This window comes from Lissotriton helveticus, chromosome 7 (assembly GCF_964261635.1).
Source record: "Lissotriton helveticus chromosome 7, aLisHel1.1, whole genome shotgun sequence".
Taxonomy (NCBI): domain Eukaryota; kingdom Metazoa; phylum Chordata; class Amphibia; order Caudata; family Salamandridae; genus Lissotriton; species Lissotriton helveticus.
This window is the reverse complement of record NC_136068.1, coordinates 126772119-126794055: the sequence shown is the minus strand read 5'-3', so window position 1 is coordinate 126794055 and position 21937 is coordinate 126772119. Positions and strand designations below refer to the sequence as shown.

General features: G+C 41.5%; 1 protein-coding gene across 1 annotated transcript in view; it reads left to right on the top strand.

Moving 5' to 3' along the window:
* The window catches only part of LIME1 (Lck interacting transmembrane adaptor 1), a 68005-nt gene that overhangs the window by 9460 nt on the left and 36608 nt on the right, over positions 1-21937 (top strand). Inside the window, exon 2 of the mRNA XM_078650435.1 lies at positions 17960-18108. Coding sequence (XP_078506561.1) covers positions 17996-18108 — 113 coding nt within the window. The 5' untranslated portion in view covers positions 17960-17995. The remainder of the gene's footprint in view (positions 1-17959; positions 18109-21937) is intronic.

Below are 21937 nucleotides of genomic sequence, written 5' to 3'. Positions count from 1 at the left end.
GAGCATTGCGCTTTCACAATAGAGACTTTTAAGCTTCTAGAACAGTACTTCTCTTGTCTTAGGAAGTATGTATTTTTAACGAGTATTTTTGTAATGGTTTTAATTAATGAAATACAATAAATTATCTCTATCTCATCTTTGTCCCTTCATTGTCTCCGAGAGTCCTAAATAGGGTAGGAGACCCATGGCTCTATGCCAATGGTACTGCACTTATAGATAAGTCAGATGTCGAACTGTAGAGCCAAATTAATGACCCATCAAAGGTACTGTAAAACTAGCCCTAATAGAGAAAAAATATTTCTTGCCCTGATTATAGCAAAGAAGTACTGAAAGCATAATCTTAGTGTTGATACAATTATGTCAAAGAGTGCGAATGTTATTGACATTATGAAAGGGAAAGTGAAAAGGCTGTGGGGCTGCTTTGAATATGTGACCTACTTTAAAAACACAGAGTTATCAAAACTAAATTTAGAGGACATACAAAACAGAAAAATCTTAACACTAACTATAAATAGATTGTGCAACCATCTACAATAATTCTGCTCTTGAAGTATTTTCAAAAAATCATGGTAATGGCAGAATAGAAGCATAACTAAATTTTGTAAAAAAAAAAGACACAGAAAAATAACTTTTGAAAATTAGGATTGTTAATTTGCCTACTAAACGATTACTGGCATGGAAGTCAAAGACAGATAAAGACGCTACTGTCTTAGTTTGAACTTGGAGCCTGAGATGGTTAGTGCAGTTGCACTTTCTGTGCACAAAGTTAGGAAATGCAAAGATGTAATAAGAACGAAATTTGTAACCTTTGGCTGTATCATGGGATACTGAATCACATTCAGTCTCTGGCGCTGTCACCAATGCCCATTGTTTTATTAACATTCATTAATGAAAGTTAAACAAAAACAAACATTCTAACTCCAGTTAAAGGCACACATTGTTAGCTGCGCTTTGAAGGAAAAAAAGCTTTTTCAAACCTGTGTAATATGATCCTATACTCCTATATTGTCATCTCGGGGTCCCGGTGACCAATGTTCCTTAATGGCAATACTGGACGGGGAGTTACCCATTCTGTAAATGCCTCCCACCAAGCAAATTCATAAATACATATCCATCATACAGATTTTGGATGAATTAAAGAGGCATGGGTGGAATCAATGTGCTATAATGAGTGTATCAAAACCCCAGGTTAATGTTGACCAAGAAGTCCAAAGAAATGGAAACATTAATACAATATCTTATGACTCCAATGTTAGTATAATAAATGTGTCTCTTTGGAGTTTCTTTTATATTTCTATTTTTATTTCCCAGATGCGCTTTGAAAGGTAATGTCCTTCAGGTAACTTTATACAGCCAACACGTGTTTCGCCTCCTTAAATGGCATGCAAGCCTGAGGCTTTCTCAAGGCTGTACATTAATTAATGTAGTTATTGGTTATTCTCTGATTTAATGTAACTGAGCCTCTGTTTCCTATGAGAACCCGGTAATATGGTGGCCACGGGCACAATTCCCTTGATGAACTCTACGTCTCTGCACTCCTCTGTGAGATCGATCTGTGAGGTGGAATCAAGACTACGCATCTTTGGTATTCGACACCCTCACTTTTGATAATGCTGGCTGTGGGCTTATGAACCAAACTTTGGACCATGTACTTTTTTTTTTTTTTAACATACTAAGCACTGGGTTTAAGATATTAGTTATGCATATGATTAGCTATTTAAAGTTACAGAACTGTCAATGATCATACTGCAAATATGAATTCACTCATGCGTGCTTTCAGCGGTCAAACCGCCTTGGTGGTGGCCCTTTCTGTGATTGCATCCGTTCGCACTTTGGCCTGCCAGACCTTCCTGAGACTCGTCTGACCAAGCCTCTGTTCTGATTATCATGAAGCTATTAGGCAACAGGGCAGGAAAGGCTGAAAACATGAACCGTCCTCTGCAAAAACCTCACGATGAAACAAATCTAGGTCCACCACAGGAGAGGAGAGTTGTGGAAGCTCCAAATAACTCAGTGAGTGTTGTGGCTGGAAACGAAAAACAGAAACTTCTCTCATTTCCTGCGGAAGATGGGCGTATGATGATATCTGCAAAGATGCATTAAAAGCGAGACTGCGTAGATGCCTCTGTTTTTAGTGGGGGTAGCATAGTGGTGCTAAGTACAATGTCATTCTTTTTACATGGTTTGTATGGCGCAGACATTCAGCCATCTTGGAGGACTTTGAAATTGCAAACACACAGAACCGCACAAACAATAGCATTTCAGAAAATATAGGTTATGTCAGGACACAGAGTGTGCATCATGTACCAGTGGTGTCAAAAGGGCGGTGTTATACACGCACACTCATCACAAAGTGGTCAGTAGCGTTGGGGACCCAATCCAGTGAAACGCAAAATATGCAACATTTTCCGCGAGGGTTGGATTCCCCACATTTTGTAAATGTATTACATCAGGTGGAGTATGTGTAATTTTACAGAATTTTGTCTCCCTCGGTCTTTCCCACCATCGCACAAACCATCACAAAACACTATCACCACAATCTGTGGAAAATTCCACGGATACAGAAAAAAGTGTTTTGTCACATTTAATCACTTTTGCATTTCAAAAAATGTATCACAAAGGCCTAGTACTTAAATGCACTTTTAGTAAGTACGGTTAGGAAACTAGGCATCCTACATATATCTTCCCATTTCTCCACCTATAGTAACACCTAATGGATCTCTCCTGTGGGGCCGGTTTTACAATGGTGTTCCATAACTCGTACCACCCTTTATGGTTCATAGGTAGACTTTTTCAAATACTCTTTTTTGGTTGCTCACTTCCTATACATTTTTTTTTTTTGCACACTTCATCTGTCTGTTATCTCTTGCTCCAAGTCCAGAGGAGGTTTCTTTTGGTCAAAGACCAAGTACCATAACACCAGGATACAGGGCGTAATTGTATATGGTGGAACAATGACTTGAAGGTCAGGGAGGTGCGGTGGATGCCTATAGCAACCTGTGATGGCAATGAGCCTTAAAGAAGCCCATGCCTCCTAAGATACAAATCTTGAGTTCTGCCTCCTAATTTGTCTCTCAGACATCCTCCGATGATTTTCTTCACAATACACAAGTCTCTCTACATTGTAGTTTCCTATGTTCATAAAAAGAGATTTTCAAGCCACGGTCAGAAAATGTACCGGGTTGATGAATCAAGTATCAATAGCGCAGCAAGTGCTGTGATACAAGGGCCCAGGAGACAGTGAGGGCTACCCAAGACTGCGCTTGGAGGCCCCCACTTTCTATGCTTGCATTAGGGCCCATTGCTTCCATGCTACATCACTGACATGAAAGCAACGTTTTCTCAATCAATATAATCTTTATTCGATCTTAAAAAAGTCCATAAAAGCACAAGATAAAAACAATACAATAAAACATTTAAATAAAAAACCAATATCATAATTTTCATTCTCAGTTCATTCAATTTAGCAAAAATCGATAATGCATCTAACGAGGGAACAGCTTAACTACCTTATTATCTACCCTCCATTGCTTTTCTGCTGCAGATGGCCATCTTAACAAAACAACATACATTAAACACATTTCAGGGCTATTTAGCATTTGGAGATAAGTTAAAGCCGCCTACAATTGACTATAGCCAACGTTCCCCAACGGGATCCATGGGGTATGACTAATTACCGCCCCATATTTAATACCATTCCTTTCAGAGAATGCTGAGAGCTGAACCGTAACTTTGCGTTTGTTTTTATGACACAGTGACGGGTGCACCTTAGTGAGTGCATACCTCTTGTGTCACTACTGGTCCCGAAGAAAGCCTTGCGTTTCTGCACCCTGAGGCTGAAACATGTAGATCTGACTTTGTCACTTAATACACCTGTGGATGTCAATGGCCAATTGAATCTAATAGGACATCCTCTTTTGTTTTAATCTTGCGTTATTATTCCAATATAAAGGTTCAGGGAATAATACAGGCAATCTTAAACCACTTCCTCACTATTCACTCACCTTGCACAACTAAACCTGCTCCGCTGTAATCAGGCGTCGTAGCACACCCGAGAGGCATTCGGCTGCTCGGGTGAGGACCCTATGATGAAGCATGTCGCCAACTAGGTAGGTGAGTAAGGAATCTTTTTTTTTTTTTTAATTCTCTGTTGCTCTCAATTCTTATTCTACTTGGAATTACTCCTTCTATTGTTGTTATTATCTTAACAAAACAACATACATTAAACACATTTCAGGGCTATTTAGCCTTTGGAGATAAGTTAAAGCCTACTATCAAAAAATGAGGGAAGAGGATATACTGTCCATTCAGTTCCCCTGGTGAGATCCGGAGGTAATCAAAAATAGGGAATGGACACTAGTATCTACTGAACCATTGGTCCAAAATTGACAACCCTCATAGGCAGCCTGATTGGTGCGATGCGGTATATCTTTTATCCGCCCCCTCAGGTGTCATGGCATATTCATAGGGAAGTCAAAAGGGTTTTTGTATGCCTGCCTCACCCGAGGCTACCTCTGGTTCTGGTAGAAGTGTCCAGAAATGATAGGGAGGGTGAAAAGTAGTAAAAGCAGTGTATCTCCAAGAAAAATTGAATAGAAAAGGGGATACCACTGTCGATTAAAAATGGTCGATATATATGTAATCGAGTAACTAGATTACCATATAGCTATGTATATATGGGCGCGTCAACATGTTTCAGCTCTCTGGGCCCAGCCGGGTCTATAGAGCTTTCGTCAGGACATAGGACAAACACAAACACATACATGAGGTACTCACACCATTAGTGTAGTTTCCTTTCGCTATATGTAGCGTTTCTTATTTTTGTCACCTGAAATATAGGAGCACAAACACATACAATCCAAGGCAATGTGGCATTGTAGTTACGGTGATTAGACATACAAATGTTTTCAACAAAACACATATGCTAGTATTACTAGTCGCTTTTTATGCAGCTAATTCTTAGTCACATAAAGTTTCTGTAGCATAGGAAAGTAGCAGGGGAACAGGTGGTGACATAGTTTGCACAGGGCGTACAGTGAATGCATAAGATCAATGAAGCGCATTTTTGGAGAAATAACATATAGGCACATTAGTGAGTCAATACATTAATGGGTTTTGTTTCTAAGTAAGAAAAAATGAAAGCGCAACTACTAGTGGCAGGTGTGCCAAAGCGGGTTCATTTCAGCATTGGTAACTTCTGAGGGAAAATGTTACCAACGTTTTGTTTTCGAAAAGCGAGAACATGTTTTTAAGATGCATGATAGCGATAAAGCGCGTCTAGCATAGGTCCCGAGGAAATGCATAAGCGCGTTCTGGGATAAGTTAAAGCCGCCTACAATTCTGGAAAACTAGCTTTTTCAATAAGGTTTTAAGACACAGCTGGAAGACTTATAATTAAAACCAAGAAAAAGCATAAAATGTCACAGAGATTGTTCTGCCCTGCCATCGCAGGGACAAGGGGGCAAAGTTTTATCATCCTGCAATGTTCCTGGGATGTCAAAGTTGCGGCACTGCAGAATCTCTGGGTCGGCATCTGGATACGTAAGTCCTGAGGAGGCAAAGCAAACAAAGTAAAAAAGTCTGGGCTACAGAGCATGGCTCAGCAGGGGTTGCATTACTACTGCCTCAACCAATAATTACAATCGAGCCACTACCTTGATTACCACTACAGTGAAGAGGTTCAGATTTAAATATAATTTGACACTGACTCATACTCATTTTATCATCCCTACATCGACCCTAACACTTTACCTAATATTATCTCTTACGCTATATTTATTTAAAGTTTTCCAGTTAAATAATTAATGTTAACCTTTTCCTAAATCTAAACTGAAAAAAATGACATTATGTTGAATTATCTAATATTATATTAAATTAGTAAAGATAATGCTAGCCCTAACCCAAGCTCAACATAAAATTAGATCACAATTACATTAAATGATATTAAATTATAGAATTAACATTAAAGTAATCATAATGGTAAACCTAACCATAGATTCAATTCAATTCATAACTAGCTTTAATCTTACTTTAATGCTTTTCCTACATTCGTTTTTAATTTTATTACATTAGATTAAAAGTAACCCTAAAGGAACCAACTAATTTTTTATTGTGCGATATTATATACAAATCAGCCCTAACTAAAATCTAAAGCCAATGTTAGCGTTAGCACTTAATTAATTTAAATAACCTGAAAATAACTCTACTGCTTCCGCTAACCCTACATTAATTTAAATGATATGTAAATAACTAACCTCGAACACTGAACATGTGGATTCCCACAAGAGAAAAAGCTACCACGAAGATACCCAGATAAATGTCGAGCTTGTTGAAGGATACAGGACGCATGCTAAACCAGTGATACAAGGTTCCTCTGTCAAAGCACATTATGGACTAAGGCAGTGGTGTCCAGGAAGTCCATAATGTGACAGATTTTCAGAATAGCCACATAAAATAATTTGCATGTATTGAATGGAAGTGGGCAATCATTTCTTTGGCCAACTGTTTATTAAAATCTGGCAGGATCTGTTTCTTCAAACCTATGTTGAACACCACTTGATGAGTGACATTGAGTTCTTCAGTTCCACTAAGTAAGCTGTATACATACATATATATCTTCAAAGTACAGAAATGTGACTGTGGAGTTCAGTATAGTACCCTATATTTTCGGATATGTACTAACCATCACCGTAGTCTGGTAGTCAATCTTTAGGCCACAATATTTTGGGAGGTCAACATTTTGTAATCTTGATAGTCTGGTAGTAAATAGCCTGCAGTCCCATCTTGCAGTAGAAAGAAATCCTTTCAGTCATTTCTCCAGTGCTGCGTTCCATTAAACGTATAGCAGCCCCTCTCAGAAGTGCTGGCACTATAAACGTAAAGCTGTGATGGCAACCGGTGTCATTACTGTCCCTATTACAGTATTACAGGATTGCTGAGAACTGTTTCTGCTGTCCTACTAAAAGTATGGCTGGACTGCTGAGAAATGTCAGAACTGTCCCATTCAGTGTATATAGCAGAATTTCAGAGAATTGTCACTATTGTCCCACTGTAAGTATAGCAGACCTGCTGAGAACACTCACTACTGTCCCGCAGAAAGTGTAAGCAGTCTTGCTGAACGTTGTTGCTACTGCCCCAGTGACAGTGTAGCAGAGCTGATGAGAATTCTTGTTACTGTCCAATATAAGGTATATAGAATAACTGCTAAGATTAGTTGTTACTGTCCAATTTAAGGAATTTAGCAAAAATGCTGACAATGGTTGCCACTGTACAATTGCAGGTATAACGCAGAACTGCTGAGAATTGTTGCTACTGTTCTGTTGAAATTATACCAGCTCCGCTGATAATTGTCACCACTGTTCCATTGTAGGTGTAAAGTAGAACTGCTAAGAATTGTCAGTAATGTCCTGTAAAAGGTATATGTCAGTACTCCTTAACATTTGTGTCACTGTCCCATTAAAAGTATAGCAAGACTGCTGAGCCTTGTCACTTCTGTCCCACTGTACGTATAATGCAGGGCTAAGCAGGAAGTTTGCTATTGTCCTTTTAAAAGTTTAAGAGGCCTACTGCGAATTGTCGGAACTGTTCCATTAAATGTATAGTAATTAAGCTGAGAATAGACATACTGTCCCATTAAACGTGTAGCAGCCTTGCTGAGAATTATCGCCACTGTCCAATTAATATTACGGTAGGACTGCAGCAAATTGTCAGAACTGTCCCACTGAAGGTATATCGCAGAACTTCTGAGAACTGTCACCACTGTCCCAGTAAAAGTACATCAAGGCTGCTGGAAATTCTCTGAACTGTCCTACTGATGGTATATCACTGAACTTCTCAGAATGTGCCCTCATGTGGATCCTGATATCAAGACCTTACTCTAGTTATTTTCCAGCAAAATGCTTTCCCCTCTGTGTCCTGTAGTGTCTCATGGCCAGAGGTGCCCTTCTATTTCTGGTGCTTTGCAGCAGTTTTAAGATCTTCTTAGAATTTCTCACTGCTCAAATGGGTACAGGCCTAAAAAAATCCACTCGCCCACTCACAATTGCGAGTGAGATTTCATGAACTAAGAGGCAAGTCTGCAGTCATGTGTATCCTATATGTGGCTAGGTTTGTATTCAATATGGGGGAAACAACCTTTACAACGCAAATTTTACAACGCACTACCATTACAACGAAACTTTTACAACGCAACATCCATTACAACGCATGTTTTTACAACGCAGTCATTACAACGCATGACACTACAACGCACACCACTACAACGCATGCCATTACAACTCAGTCATTACAATGCATACCATTACAACGCATAACTTACCATCCAACACTTACCCTACTGTTGCACCCCCTGGAGTTAGAATAGTAATTTTTACCCCTACACTATCCAACACTTACCCTACTGTGGCACCCCCTGGAGTTAGAATAGTAATTTTTACCCCTACACTATCCAACACTTACCTTACATGCAATGTAATGTAATGCGTTGTAATGGTATGCGTTGTAAATGTAGTATGCGTTGTAGTGGAATGCGTTGTAAAGGTAGTTTCAAAGAATTCGTTGTAATGGTATGCGTTGTAATGGTGTGCGTTGTAATGGATGTTGCGGTGTAAAATATGCGTTGTAAAAGTAGGCGTTGTAAAAGTATGCGTTGTAACGTCATACATCCTAATATGGAGCTAATGTTTAGTCTATTAAATCAAACAAAAGAGTTTTCTATACAGCAGACATGCCGATCTAGCGTATTTGAAGGTGCAATCATCTGTGATAAAGAAGAAAATGGGGTCTCAGTGAATTAAAATACTTGCCCAGGATCACTTATTTTGAAACCAGTTTATGGGTCAAGAGCATTATAATTAGGTCGAGTAGATTATTTGAGTCAATAGACCTGCAGGTCTTGTAACATTTTGTGATTTTTCGAGGCCTGGGGTGTCATTTTCGATATTAATACGTTTCCCTCGCCTTCATTGCTTGATTTTGCTCTCGAGAAAGTGTAACTCCTAATCGTTGAATGTCCTTCATAAATACACTGACATTCTGAAAATGTCACACATAAGCAATCTGAAGCCTTAGAAGCTATGGAATTGTCAAAATCTCTTCCACTGTAAATGTAACAGGCCTGCAGCAAAACGTCACCACTGTCCCACTGTAAATATAGCCGCCCTGCTGAACCTCGTCACCAAGTCTGTCCATTAATAGTATAACAACCAGGATTACTGTCAAGTGCCTAAACTGTCCCATTATTGCTATATGGCAGGACTTCTGAGAATTGCCATCTTTTTTTTGCAGAGTTTTATATAGCGCGAACTAGACCCAAACTGAATCAGGTATCAGAGCGCTTTACATAGCACCAGTTACGTTACATGAGGACACGCATTCATTTTAGGCACGGGGAGATTAAGTGATTTGCCCAGATCACAGGAGGTTTTTGGCGTCGTTACCGAGACTCGAACCCAGATCCCCAGGTCCGAGGTCGAGCGCCCTAGCCGTTAGGCCAACTCCTCTCCCCAATATCCCACTATCTCAGTCCCATTGAAACTGTGGCCCACCTGGGGAGTTCTACCCAATTAAAGGTAAATCTGCTAACCTCTGCAGAGGATGTCCAGCTAAGAGCACAGCCGCCATTTTGCGAGGTGCCAATTCTAATGTGGAGGCTGCACTGCACGTGTAGTCAGCCTCGGATTGGTAACGCGGGCACTCGGGCAATGCCCGAGGGGCCGGTGTCTGAGTTCCGGCTGTGGGCTGCTTTTTTGAGCAGTCTGGGACCGATTTGGGCAGTGTCTCTATTTTGGAAATACAGCCAGAGGTCCAGTGGGTGGTTGAGTGGCCTTTCTGCAGGCAGATGGGCGCTCATTACCACCCCGCCACCCTCCCCCCCACCAACACCTTGGTCCCCCCCCCCCCCCCCGTTTAGCAACAGGCACAGGTATCACTCCCTTTGTCTCGCTGGCCGGCCTATTAATGTGTGCACATACTGAGCGGGGCAGGGGGCCTCAGTAGAAGTGGCCTCACTTGTTTTCAGGTGTGTTTCACTAGTGTAAACTAATGCGTGCATTTTTTTAAGCACCCCTCCTCCTTTTTAATGCAATTACGCTGAAGCAGTGATTTGAGGAAAGGAATTATGCAAATGGGGGGCGATTTTTTTGTGTGTGCCCGGGTTGATTTTCAATCCCAATCCGACCATGCGTGTAGTTGACTGGCTGTTTTCTGACACTGCCCTGACTTCCCGTGGGAGTCTGTCCGGGTCTCACCCTGATCCAGCCCGCCCTTCGCTCGCGCCTGAGCACCTCTCCTCATGTTCGCTGACGCTCGATGCTTCTGTTCTCGACAGCGCGTGAGGTGAGACCGCAGCGCGTGCACTGCGCCGAGGCGGTGCTGCAGAGCTGCAGGGCTTGGTTGCATCTGCAGGCAGAGCACATACTGCTCGCCAAATAGACAGGAAACTCGGCACCCTGCAAAAGGTTTACCACAGGCCCTGCGACAATCCCGACCTGCTTCAGAATTATTTATGAAACTTTGTTTGAAACGGTCTAATTTTGGGGTGTGTGGGAACTATGGCGCAGAGAGTATTTTCAAGGCGTACGCACCGTGGTCAACGGGGGAGGCCAGGATTAGAACCCAGGCCTCTGGATGGTGTCTCATGAGCCATACCTCAGCACGTGTTCGGATTAATACCGGGGTTCAAAATGCCTGCAGTTCTCAAATAAAACATCAGCATGTGTATTTTTTCTTTTAAATTCCTAACAGCAGGCACACCGAACCTTGCAGGCTACCTTCCTCATCTTCTTCCACTCTCAGACTGTATGCAAGGCCCCTGAATTTATTCGGCAGTAGAAGGCCAAGTAATGCAACAGGGCTGACTAATTTATGCTGCAAGGAAAGGCATAATGCCGTACATTCTGTGGCAGTTTGTTTAACTATGTTTTCATTGTAACAAAGAATATTACCGTCTAGAAAAAAGTTTTGTCTCACTTCTTACTACCAGTTGAAGACCTGAATACTGCAATCAACGACTGAAAGTTCGACTTGCTGAATGGTCTGCTATAATCAACTTTTGATCTGTTTAGACAAGAAACAAACAAAAAATGCAGAGATTTGTAAATTATGCAAACGATGGTAAATTATGTGGTAGTTGCTATTAATACATAATTTTGTGGTAAATGCAACAACAGGAGAATCTTATAATTCATGTGGCCCTGAGTATATGTTGGGGCACATATTGTAAAACTCACCTATGTATTGCACATAATAGCCGTAACACTTGCCACTGAGCGTCAAAAAACATTATCCCCTTTTCCAGTTCCAGATACCAACCGTAATACCTACTGCTGAATGTAAAAAAAAGTTGCCACTTTTTAAATGTAATGAAGCTATTTTACACCCAATTCACATTTGACATAAAAGTACACACTCGTTCATTTTTTTTATAATCCTCAAAAGGATCATAAATCATGCTCTCACTCACCTTACTAGAATAACTGTATAAAATGTTCTTCCTTCAAATGCAAGTCTTTCTGGTTTTTGTGGTGGCTCATTTCTTTAATTCAATAGTTCTTTCGCTAAAGGAAATCATGGGACTCCAACTGCCTCAACAATCTTTCTTTCTTATATTTCATAGTGAAAACATATTGCCAGCCAATGCGTTTTGTCCCAATACATTGGGGACTTCTTCAGGACTTTTCGTAAATATCACACAACAAATATTTAGAATTATATACAATCAAAAATGCACTACAAGATTTCAAAACATAATCTATTCCCATACAACCCTCAAGAAATTACCAAATTATCTAACTATAATATTTACAGCCATGAAATAGTCTAGTCTATATGGACTATTGATCACTATTATGGGTTTAAAACGAACAATGGAAGTTATAACATCTTGAGTGAAAAAGAGGCCACATCCTAGCCGCTAGATTATATTAAGCAATTAATTTAAGAACTGTATTCATTATATTAAATGGTCTAATCAACTTATTTGAATGATAAATGCCGGCCATGTCCAAGTTGTTATATCATATTAAATAATCAATCAAAAAACCGTGTTTGTGATATAAAATGGCCAAGTCACCTTATTAATGTCATAAATGCACATATTAAAATAGCGAGGAAGCAACATGTATCAAAGACCCTCACACATTTCGATCATTATGGCAAATATGTTTTACATATATATGTCAAAAATATTATAGCAAACGGAACATAGTGCAAAAATGGGGAGTGGGGGCAGTACCAACAATAACGCAATGGAGTAGAGACATGGATATGGTCATGGTTGCAGAGAAGACCACATTTATAAATAGGAAATGCCCTCGCAAATGGACAAGGGTATGGGGAAAGTGGAACGTGCACAGAGGGAACATCTGTCCCCCCCCAGAAGATGATAGTGACTCGGGTGAAGACATGTGAAGTTGTGGAATTAAATATGTATTAAGGCAGAAATGTTTAACAAGTGACTGTATAGAAATAACATTGAGATTGTACAATAACACATGCAGATCTGTATTGTAATAATAACTTTAATAAAAAGTGTTTGTTTTTTTAAAGTTATAGAAGCAGCCTGCAAGGATTTTATAGGTGACCATATCTAATGTTGAGCTTATCAACTCGCCAAATGCAAGTCGAGAAACCATTTCGCAGTTTGTAGTTCTAGAAAGTAATGTCAGAGAATTGGTATCTTATAAGTCAGTGTATCAAAAAGGGGGAGCAGTGTACCCATAGATAACCATACCTGGTGTATTAATTCCGCAGGTTTCCTTTAAATTATCATATCAGCCTCTACAAAAATACCTGGTAATTCTAACTAGTATCTAGGTTCCAGCGATAAAATTGTTTACTTTCCTAATGCTGATTCTAGGCCATGTATGGCAAAAAACATTATTTTAATTGTTGTTGGACTCCTGAAGTGTCCATCAAAATCGATCTTCTACTTTTTGCTTACAACATGGACTGTAGGTTTAACTACCTACACAGAACCTTTGATATCTCCCCAACTACCTACATGCCCTACGTATGATAACCCTCGTCACACTTCAATTTTTAATAACGGAAAGGTCTTGTTTTAATTAAACGATGGAGATTTAGCCCTGCAAGACTGCTTCTTCCGAACTCTCAACCCGAGCTCTGGCTTCCTCCTTCTGTCACCCCCAGTCCTCCCTGCCGCCAAACAATCCAATTCTGACATGACTCCGAATGTCAAATTTACCACCTCAATTAACATCCTTATACTAATGCAGTCACTGGCACGGCCCTGTCACAACCCGCTTATGATTTAAGCTCCAATATTTTTACTCATTGCCGCCAATAATCTGTTCTGCCTAAGTCCACCACTACCATGCCAATCAACAACAGGCCTACAACTGTTTGTGGGACCTCACTCCCTCCTATGCCTCACCAATTCAATCTCCTCCTCTTGGTTCCTCCCATTTCCCCACTCTATGGCCTATGCCCTACTCTCCTAAGTTTGATTATCCAAACAGCCTCACAACCTACACCTCTTTACCCCATCTACCGTCCCCCACCCAACATCTCTCTTGCAAACCACGGCTGCATCTGACATTAATCCACTAACATCCTTCATACTATCAATGCAGCCACCTCTCATCCTCTCCAACCCGTCTCAGCTCACCCACCCATGATGGACCCGCTAATTCTGTTCACCTCTACACAAGTGCGGATTTGGCAACTACTTCAGCTAACTCACCATCCTTTCTGTCCCCTTCTCTCAACGCAATCCCTAATTTCTCCATCTCCTCCTTTCCAGGCGTAAATAACGGGACCTCTCCTAACACATGTCTATCTACTCTACGAGCAAACTCTTTACATCTTTACAGATGCCTCTGTTAAACAGGCCACATGTCCCCACCATCGTGATGACGAATCGTTTCAAACGACCTTTATCTACGCCATCCACATCATGAGCTCTTATTCTCTCTGACTCTTCTGTCCTAGAAAAGTGACATTGTTTCCCAAGCAGTCTCCCATCTCTCGTCCTTGCTGTCCACATTCAACTTCTGCTCTCACCACTTCCCTCAACCCAGTCTTCCTTCCACGAGGAACAACTAATAGGGTGAAATTCCACTTAGCTACTCAGACTGTGACCACAGACCTAACAGGAAATGGATGAGCTCAAGAAATCATCAGAAGTTATGGTCACTCATACATAGCCAACATACCATCCTCTTAAATGAATTCTGGAACCCTCCTCTATCCTCACTGTTCTAAACCACAAACCTCACCACCCACACCCTCCACCCAAGTATAAGGGTCCTACTAACCTAAGCCATGTTCCCAGTGAATTTTCCTATTACCACATCCACTTAATCAGTTCTCCGATGTATGCGAAATAACTGCACTTCTGCAGTTAAACACTGCCTAAAGCTTTCAGGGAGATTGTGAACCACAACCTTAAAATCCTAGTCCTCATAGAAACCTGGCTCAATGGCGCTTCGAACAATGCCCTAGAACTTCTTTTACCCGTACATTACTTAATTCTTCACTGTGGCTCCAGACAATCTGGTGGTGTAGCAGGAACACGCTTACCTACAAATTACTACCAGTTGAATCCTTCAGCTCCTTCCAATGTCTGTCTCTTGAAATATGTGAGCATATGGCCTCTAATCTCCCGATTAATGTCTTTTACTACCCACCCGGCAAAAACAAAGCTTTTGTCTAGGAATGCTTCTTTTCTCCATGATAATCACCTTCTCCAACACTGTCAGAAACCAACTCACTGCAATGGATCTACCTTGGATCACAATATCACCAAGGGCGTGCTTCCGACGACTGAAGATCCTATTCAAATTGACTGGTCTGACCACCTATTAATTCCTTCCAGGCTATCTTCAGTCCACCAGAAAATCACAGGCCAGTATAACAGAGAAAAATCCTGATTCTGTGATACCAAAAACATTAACACCAACAACCTTGTGAACAAAGCTTGGGGTATCCTTCCATCCTCTAGTTCCCAGCAGGACATTATCCACACAACATGGGATTACAATAAATGCATGGAAAACCTGATTAATAAGTATGTTCCACTGAAAAGCAAGCAGAAAAGTCCCACACTTTCTCTCTCTTGGTATTTAACGAACGTATATGCCCAAAGGAAACATCTGAGACATATTGAGCAAAACTGGGGACAAGTTCCATCTCCCTCTAGTCTCTCTACCCCAAAGGATTTCCAGAAGAGACTAGAAATTGAATATCTTTAAAGCTAACTCTAATCACATTAAATCTATACTTGATTTTTATACAAACCATCAAAAAGCGGAATCCCCGGCATTGGTGTCAGCATGGAAGAAAGAAGTAGACTGGTGCATGGTTAGGGAATGGCCAGCTTGCGTGGCTAGGGGTTGCCCTCAGGAGCACGGATGGGTTTGGGGTGAATGGGCGGCTTATAGAGGCAAACAGTTGGGAGACGGATGCTCTCCTGTCTCAGACATCGAGGGAGAGATCAGGTCATACACTGGGTTGAGACGCCGATCTAAATTGCTACATGATTCTGTTGCTATGTATGGGGTAGGGGGTGAGTATTGAGAGGTCGGAATGAAGAGGCACAGCTCTATTGTTGTGACAAGTTGTAATTTTTTATTTCTGTCATGGCATACAATTCAATAAAAGGGTTGATAAAAAATAAAAAAATTAAATTGTTCTCTTCGATTTCATCAAAATTCAAACTCCCAGTTCTCCAACACTGCAACCTTCACACCACCAACTAAATGTGATGAATTTGCAACCACCTTTGTTGAGAAAGTAAACTCTATTGAACTATCTCTTCCGTCAATGGAGACGCGCTCTGTAATAGGTTACGCGTTTGCAAAAGTTGAAACTATTGGTATTGTAAATGACAATGCCTTTTAATATTATAAAAGGCATTGCCATGTACAAAGCCAAAAGCTCAAAATCAAGCAATTGTGTGACCTATTACATTGTAAATGCTTGTTTTTTAAGATGTGTCCACACCTTGACTTCCTCACCTACCACACAGAGGAACCTCACATACATTTACGACCTGCTTCGAGCTTGTAGTAAATGTGGAATTCGGAATTCCCTGCAGAACACCACCAGATCCGCACAGTTCTTCCACATTCCATGGCACTCAGCTCTTAATAGGAGTAAATATGTGCAGATGTACCAGTTGTAAATGCTAATTCCGGCCATTCAGTATCTCCACATAGATTTAATTCTAATTTTTAATCTGAGATGTAGCAGTGACACACACCAAGTCTTCCTACAGCAGTATACCCTATACTGATGCTATGGCCATGTCTATTATTTTTTTTTAAACTTGTTTTTATTAGCATTTCGATATTGCACAATACAGACCATATCATGAGACATATACACAATAGGGTGCATAAACAACAGTGGAGGTCGAGAATGGAGGAACAGTGGCGTGTGGGTCTGATCCGTGTGGTCCGTGTGCTAGCAGTAGCAAGAAACGTGTGGGGCATAAACCAGGGGAAGAAGCATGTGGGTGCGAAGTGTGCGTAGGAAGGGGGGCGGTATGGGTCTGGTGAGACTGGACGTGACTAGGTGTATCACTGAATCGTGGTGCTATCAGAGAGGGGGCCGAAGGACTGGGATCATGACTGCATCGGGGGGCCAGGGGTGGCGGAACTGGGCGGGGGAGTTTCCGGAGCCCTATCCTTGTTTGAAGCTGTGTATTAGCATGGCCCATTCCATGGAGATGGGACGTTTCCGGGCCCCCTTAACCTCTTCTTCACATAAGGCATCCTCCTCCGCCGCTGCCATGGCCATGTCTATTATTTAACGTGCTTTTTATCAGATCAAATGGAAAACAAAATGAGAACATGGTGCTTTTCAGGCTTCGCTTCTATCTGTGTTTCCTTTCACCTGCCATTGAATAGATTTATAAACAAAAGCAAGATCTACACCATATGCCTTTTCACTTAACAAACCAATCTTTTCCAAAAGACTAGGAACCTGGGTTTTATTAAAATAAGGCACTTTATACCAGTTAATGCTTCTCCTCCTTCCTTTTTGGTAGCCTTACGATGAGGGTAATAAGTTAAACATTTATGGGCTACTTGCTCCACCTGTGTATTTACATAATCTCATCACAGCTATGGCATAGGACAGGCATACAATAAGGTCAAGAGTCCACTATAATACATGTCTTATATCGCACATGTCGTAAATGGAATGAAGATAATATTGAATCCACTACCTCGACCTAACTACTATAATGCATGGTAAGTAGATGTGAGGTTAAGAACACTAAATGCATATCTACCAAGACCATGCAGGTGTGATATTACTGTAGGCTGGAATTATTGACTTTGATGTTACGGTCATACAGCCAAGTTGGGGAGGAACTGGGGAGGAACTGGCTCAGATCTGGAAGCATACAAGACAAGGGTAAATTTATACGTTTCATCTGAGTAAATGCCTAACACAGGGCTCGACAAATCCACTCGACCGCTCGCATTTGCAAGGTAAATTTTATGAGATCGAGCTATTTTTAGGTCCTATTCGCCCTTTCTGGCGAGTAGGAAAACATACTAACTTTTGTCCTCCATCTTTGAAAACGGAGCAAATGTGACAAGATAACAAGATTTAAAGGCCTTTTTATTGCTCACAAAGCAAATGAGCAATAAAGATGCATTTAAATCTTGTTATCTTGCCACATTTGCTCCGCTTTCAGAGACGGTGGTCAAGTAGGTTACTGTTAGGTCGAGGAGATTTTTCAAGGTACCAGACCTGCAGGACTAGTAAAATTTATCAGATTTTTCGAGCCCTGCCTGATGATCTCAGTGACGTCATATGTGACCATTCCACTGAGTCTGTGGGCTGTGTGTCAGGGTTATGGAGATTGCTTGCCAATCAGGTGCACTCTGGTCCATTCAGTGTGATGTCTCTGTGGGTTTGCAGTTCATGGTATCCTTATTTACACTATGGGCTAACGGTAAAGTATTCCTGCTTACTTCATTTCCAGGCAGCGCATCCTGAACTTCACCAGAAGCCGCTACTGATGACTCCAGTGCCCAGCCTGACCCAGGAAACTACCTGCTACCTGACTATTGCTGCCCTAAGTACCCTGTTAGGACTGCTGCTTATGTCTGCCCTTTGTATAATTTGTAAGAGGTAAGTTCCAGAAAGATGAGTGAAGGGAGTGAGGGATGTGGGGCAAAGGGGTGGGGGAAAATAGGGCGCAGAAGGACTTGGAACAGAGGTGGATGAGTAATGCACCGATGGGGTGCTGTGCTGCTGGGTAGCCCTGCCATGGAATGGATTTGCTTAAGCTTGAAAGACCAGTGTCTGTCAACTTGATGTAACAAACTTACTAACTAACAGTGCTACAGGATGGCACGGGAAAGTTGTGGTGGATGTGTCCATGGGCGCTTAAACGCCCACTTCTGGTATAAGAAGAATGGCGTACAGCACAGCCACAATAATTGGTGGCATGTGAAGAAATGCTGTCAGAGGAATGACTTGTGACACTGCAATAAAGAGGCATGCTATGTGTCAGAATGCTTAGTGTGTCTTTGTCCCAAGTAAGAGACGTGAGCAGAGTAGTTCGGACATAGGAACGTTATTTCAACTCCAGGTCTCATTTCTCACTGACAGAAGGCAATCTGCCTCTTGGGGAGATTTTATTTCAAATATCTTCTATCTCCAGTGTGGGGTCCCACAGGGATCAACATTAAGCCCCACATTGTTCAACATCTATGTTGCTTCATTGGCTGACCTGATAGATCTTTCGGTTTCAACAGAGTCTCATATGCTGATGATACGCAACTTGTAATCTCCATTCACACAACATGAAGGAAGTAGTCATTTGATTCAGAAACTGCATGTCAGCCATCATCAGCTGTATGGATAATCAATGTCCGAAGCTGAACTCCGATAAGGCAGAGGTACTTGGTCCACTTCCTTCTCCTGTTTCCAAAGTAAGAAACCTTGGAGTGATTTTCGATTTGAAACTCATCTTCAAGGAACAAACCAACCATCTGATCTCATCCTGCTTCTATCCGTTGAAAATCTTTAAAAAAGTGCTACCTTGCATTCCCTCAGACCTTCAGACTACAGTGGTTTTTGCCATAATACTATAACATTTAGATTATTGCAACGCCATCTACCTGGGTATGCAACAAGGTCTGTCAACTAAGATTCAAAGACTGCAAAACGCTGCCGCTCGGCTGCTGAAACTTTTTAAGAAAAACAAATCAGTGGCTAAGGTGCCCAAGGAGCTACACTGGCTGCCAATCAAGAACAGGCTGCCTTTTAAAGCACTTTGCATGGTGGCTTTTAAAGAACTTTTCACAAGGCCTTGCATGGACAGAGCCCGGCCTACTCGAGGGAAAAAATTTCCTGGCACATCACCAAACGAAATTTGCACTCTACCCATTCTAAGACTATGAAAGTAACTGAGATTTGCAAAGCCTCCTGGGGAGGTAGAAGCTTTGGTCATGCTACCTCCATTCTTTGGATGCAAATGCCTTTTCATCTTAGATCTAAGGCAAACATCACGACTTTCAGAAAGCAGCTAAAAACCTGGCTGTTTTCATCGATCGTGTAAACTACTCTTGTATTGTCCTATGATCGTTTCTCCAGTAGGCAATGAAGTGCAGACTGGGAGCCAAGACACCTTACGGTATACACCACACTTTAAAAATATAAATCAAACAAAACTTTGTATATTATACACAACATAAACTGAAGAATACTACATGCTATTTCCTCTCCTTCCAAAAAGAAACACAGTCTGCAACACACAAAATAAAATGGAAACATTAAAGGAAGCACCAGGGTCGTAAGCACAACAAATTGATGACCTAAATCTATGGGGTACTCTTTAAAGGCGAGAACTCGTATGAATGGAGGGAGAACTCACTACTCACTGCACTAGACTTAGGGTGTTATTAGCTTTGACCACTCTTTCTGCATTCCACCAATGACATTCCTTCACTCTGAAAGCATTACCACAAGCTCTGCCTAACACAACCGGGTCACCAAATGTATTCTCTCCATCCCTGACATGACCCTGTTTGCTTATGGGCACAATGGGCACACCTGAAAAGACACCACTCGCATAACTTTCTCCTGATCTAACGTCTATATTTGCTTGGCCTGGACCTCTTGTTCACTGATGCACACAAATCTATCCAACTTCTGGAGAGAAATTCCTTCATTCAACTATTTGGACATCCAGCCCAGAAAGAGCTTGGACGGAGTTGTCCTGCCACGCAGCAATTCGAAAGGTGATACTTTGGAAAGGGCTTTGGTTTGGTATAACCACAGTACTGATTTTACAGCACTAGTCACAATGCAATCATTTGCCAAAGCCCAAGGGATGCACTCACCTAACACCCTGTTCCTGCGCTTAACCTGACCATTCATCTACAGATGATGCAGGAAACCTTTCAAGTGTTTCACACTATCCAGATTCCAAGAATTCTTCCATGACAATACCTACAAATTGCAAATAATGATCTGACTACAGTTACTCCGGTAGACCTTCTTTCGAAAAGACATGTCAGGAACTCCACAACTAAGCATTCAGTTGAGATGCAAATCTCACCTCAGGCCACTTTCTGTAGTAGTCTACCAGGACTATGGCAAAATGAAACTGGGCTAACAAAGAGTTAAACTGAGCCATCAAATTCACTCCTACCTTCAACCATGGATAAGAAGTTGATTCAAGATGTTAGAGAGTGTGTGAACAAAGCTGTAACTTTGTTTAACAAATCACACAGTTTTTGACAACTTCCTCAAAATCCTCACCCATGTCGGAGCAACAAAAAACAAAGCACAACATTCTCGTAGTAATAGTGCATCCAAGATTACCTTGGTGGGCCTTAGTAATAACTGCTGACATCAGTTTTTCAGGTGGGATAAACCAGCACACATCAACAGACCATCTCATCAACGATTTTCACAAAAGACTGTAAACTATGGTGCAGATTCTCTTCCTTAGGAAATTCATTGACATATCACAATCTGCTTCAAAACTTTGTTCTGCTGCACATCTTCACACCATACATGCTTCAAGAATGCACATATTTGCCCAATCTTCACAGCCACAATTATACAGTTCCCCAATCTGTCGTCATCTTGGTCCTCCCCTCTCCTTTCCACTGAAAACGTTGACAAGAAATACGCTCTACCGGTCTTTCCACCTGGCATATCTACCATGTTGCTACTGATACTGTAACAGCTTTGCCAACAACCTAGCAAAGCTTGGCATGTTTGTTTTCATATTTCCTCCACTCAAAATAAACACCAAATGTCCACCAGCATGCCAGAAACTTTTTAGGTCTCGTGACCTATCAATGCGCATGCGCATTGAGAGAAGCGAGACTATGGGGCTTTAAACAAAGTTTACCTAACTGTGGCGATTTGGTGCTGTGCCCGTGCGCTTTTAGGTCAATGCGCTTGCGCATTGACCTAAAATGCGCGTGCACATCATCAAATCGCCTTCTGTTCCCTCAGCCGCACTCCTCCCACACCTTTGAAGTGAAGCTTAGCTTCACTTCAAAGGACCCTGCTGCTTAACACCCTCTCCCCACTCCGCCCCCTCCCCTGCCTGCCATGTCGCATTTCTCCTCCCCCCCGTTCTCTGCCTTCAATCCGTCTTGTTTTATAAGTGATGTAGGCGAATACATCACCAACAAGCACGTGTGTAAATTCCATTGTTTATAACAGCCTGTCTCTTTTTTCTTTTTTTTAATTAGGTTTTATGCGGTTTTGTAGGTTTTGTTGCAGTAACTACTATATGCGCACTATTCATGTTTGTTATTGCGCCTGTTTTGAACCATCCATGCGTCAGCCTTTGCAATATTATCTCAGCCGAAACATTACTTAACAGCCACGTACACCACGGGTCCCACGCTGCACTCCTTCACAGAGCGTCACCCTCCCTGCATCTGTTGATGCCAAAAATAAACAGCAAGTAGACAAACATTCCACCCGC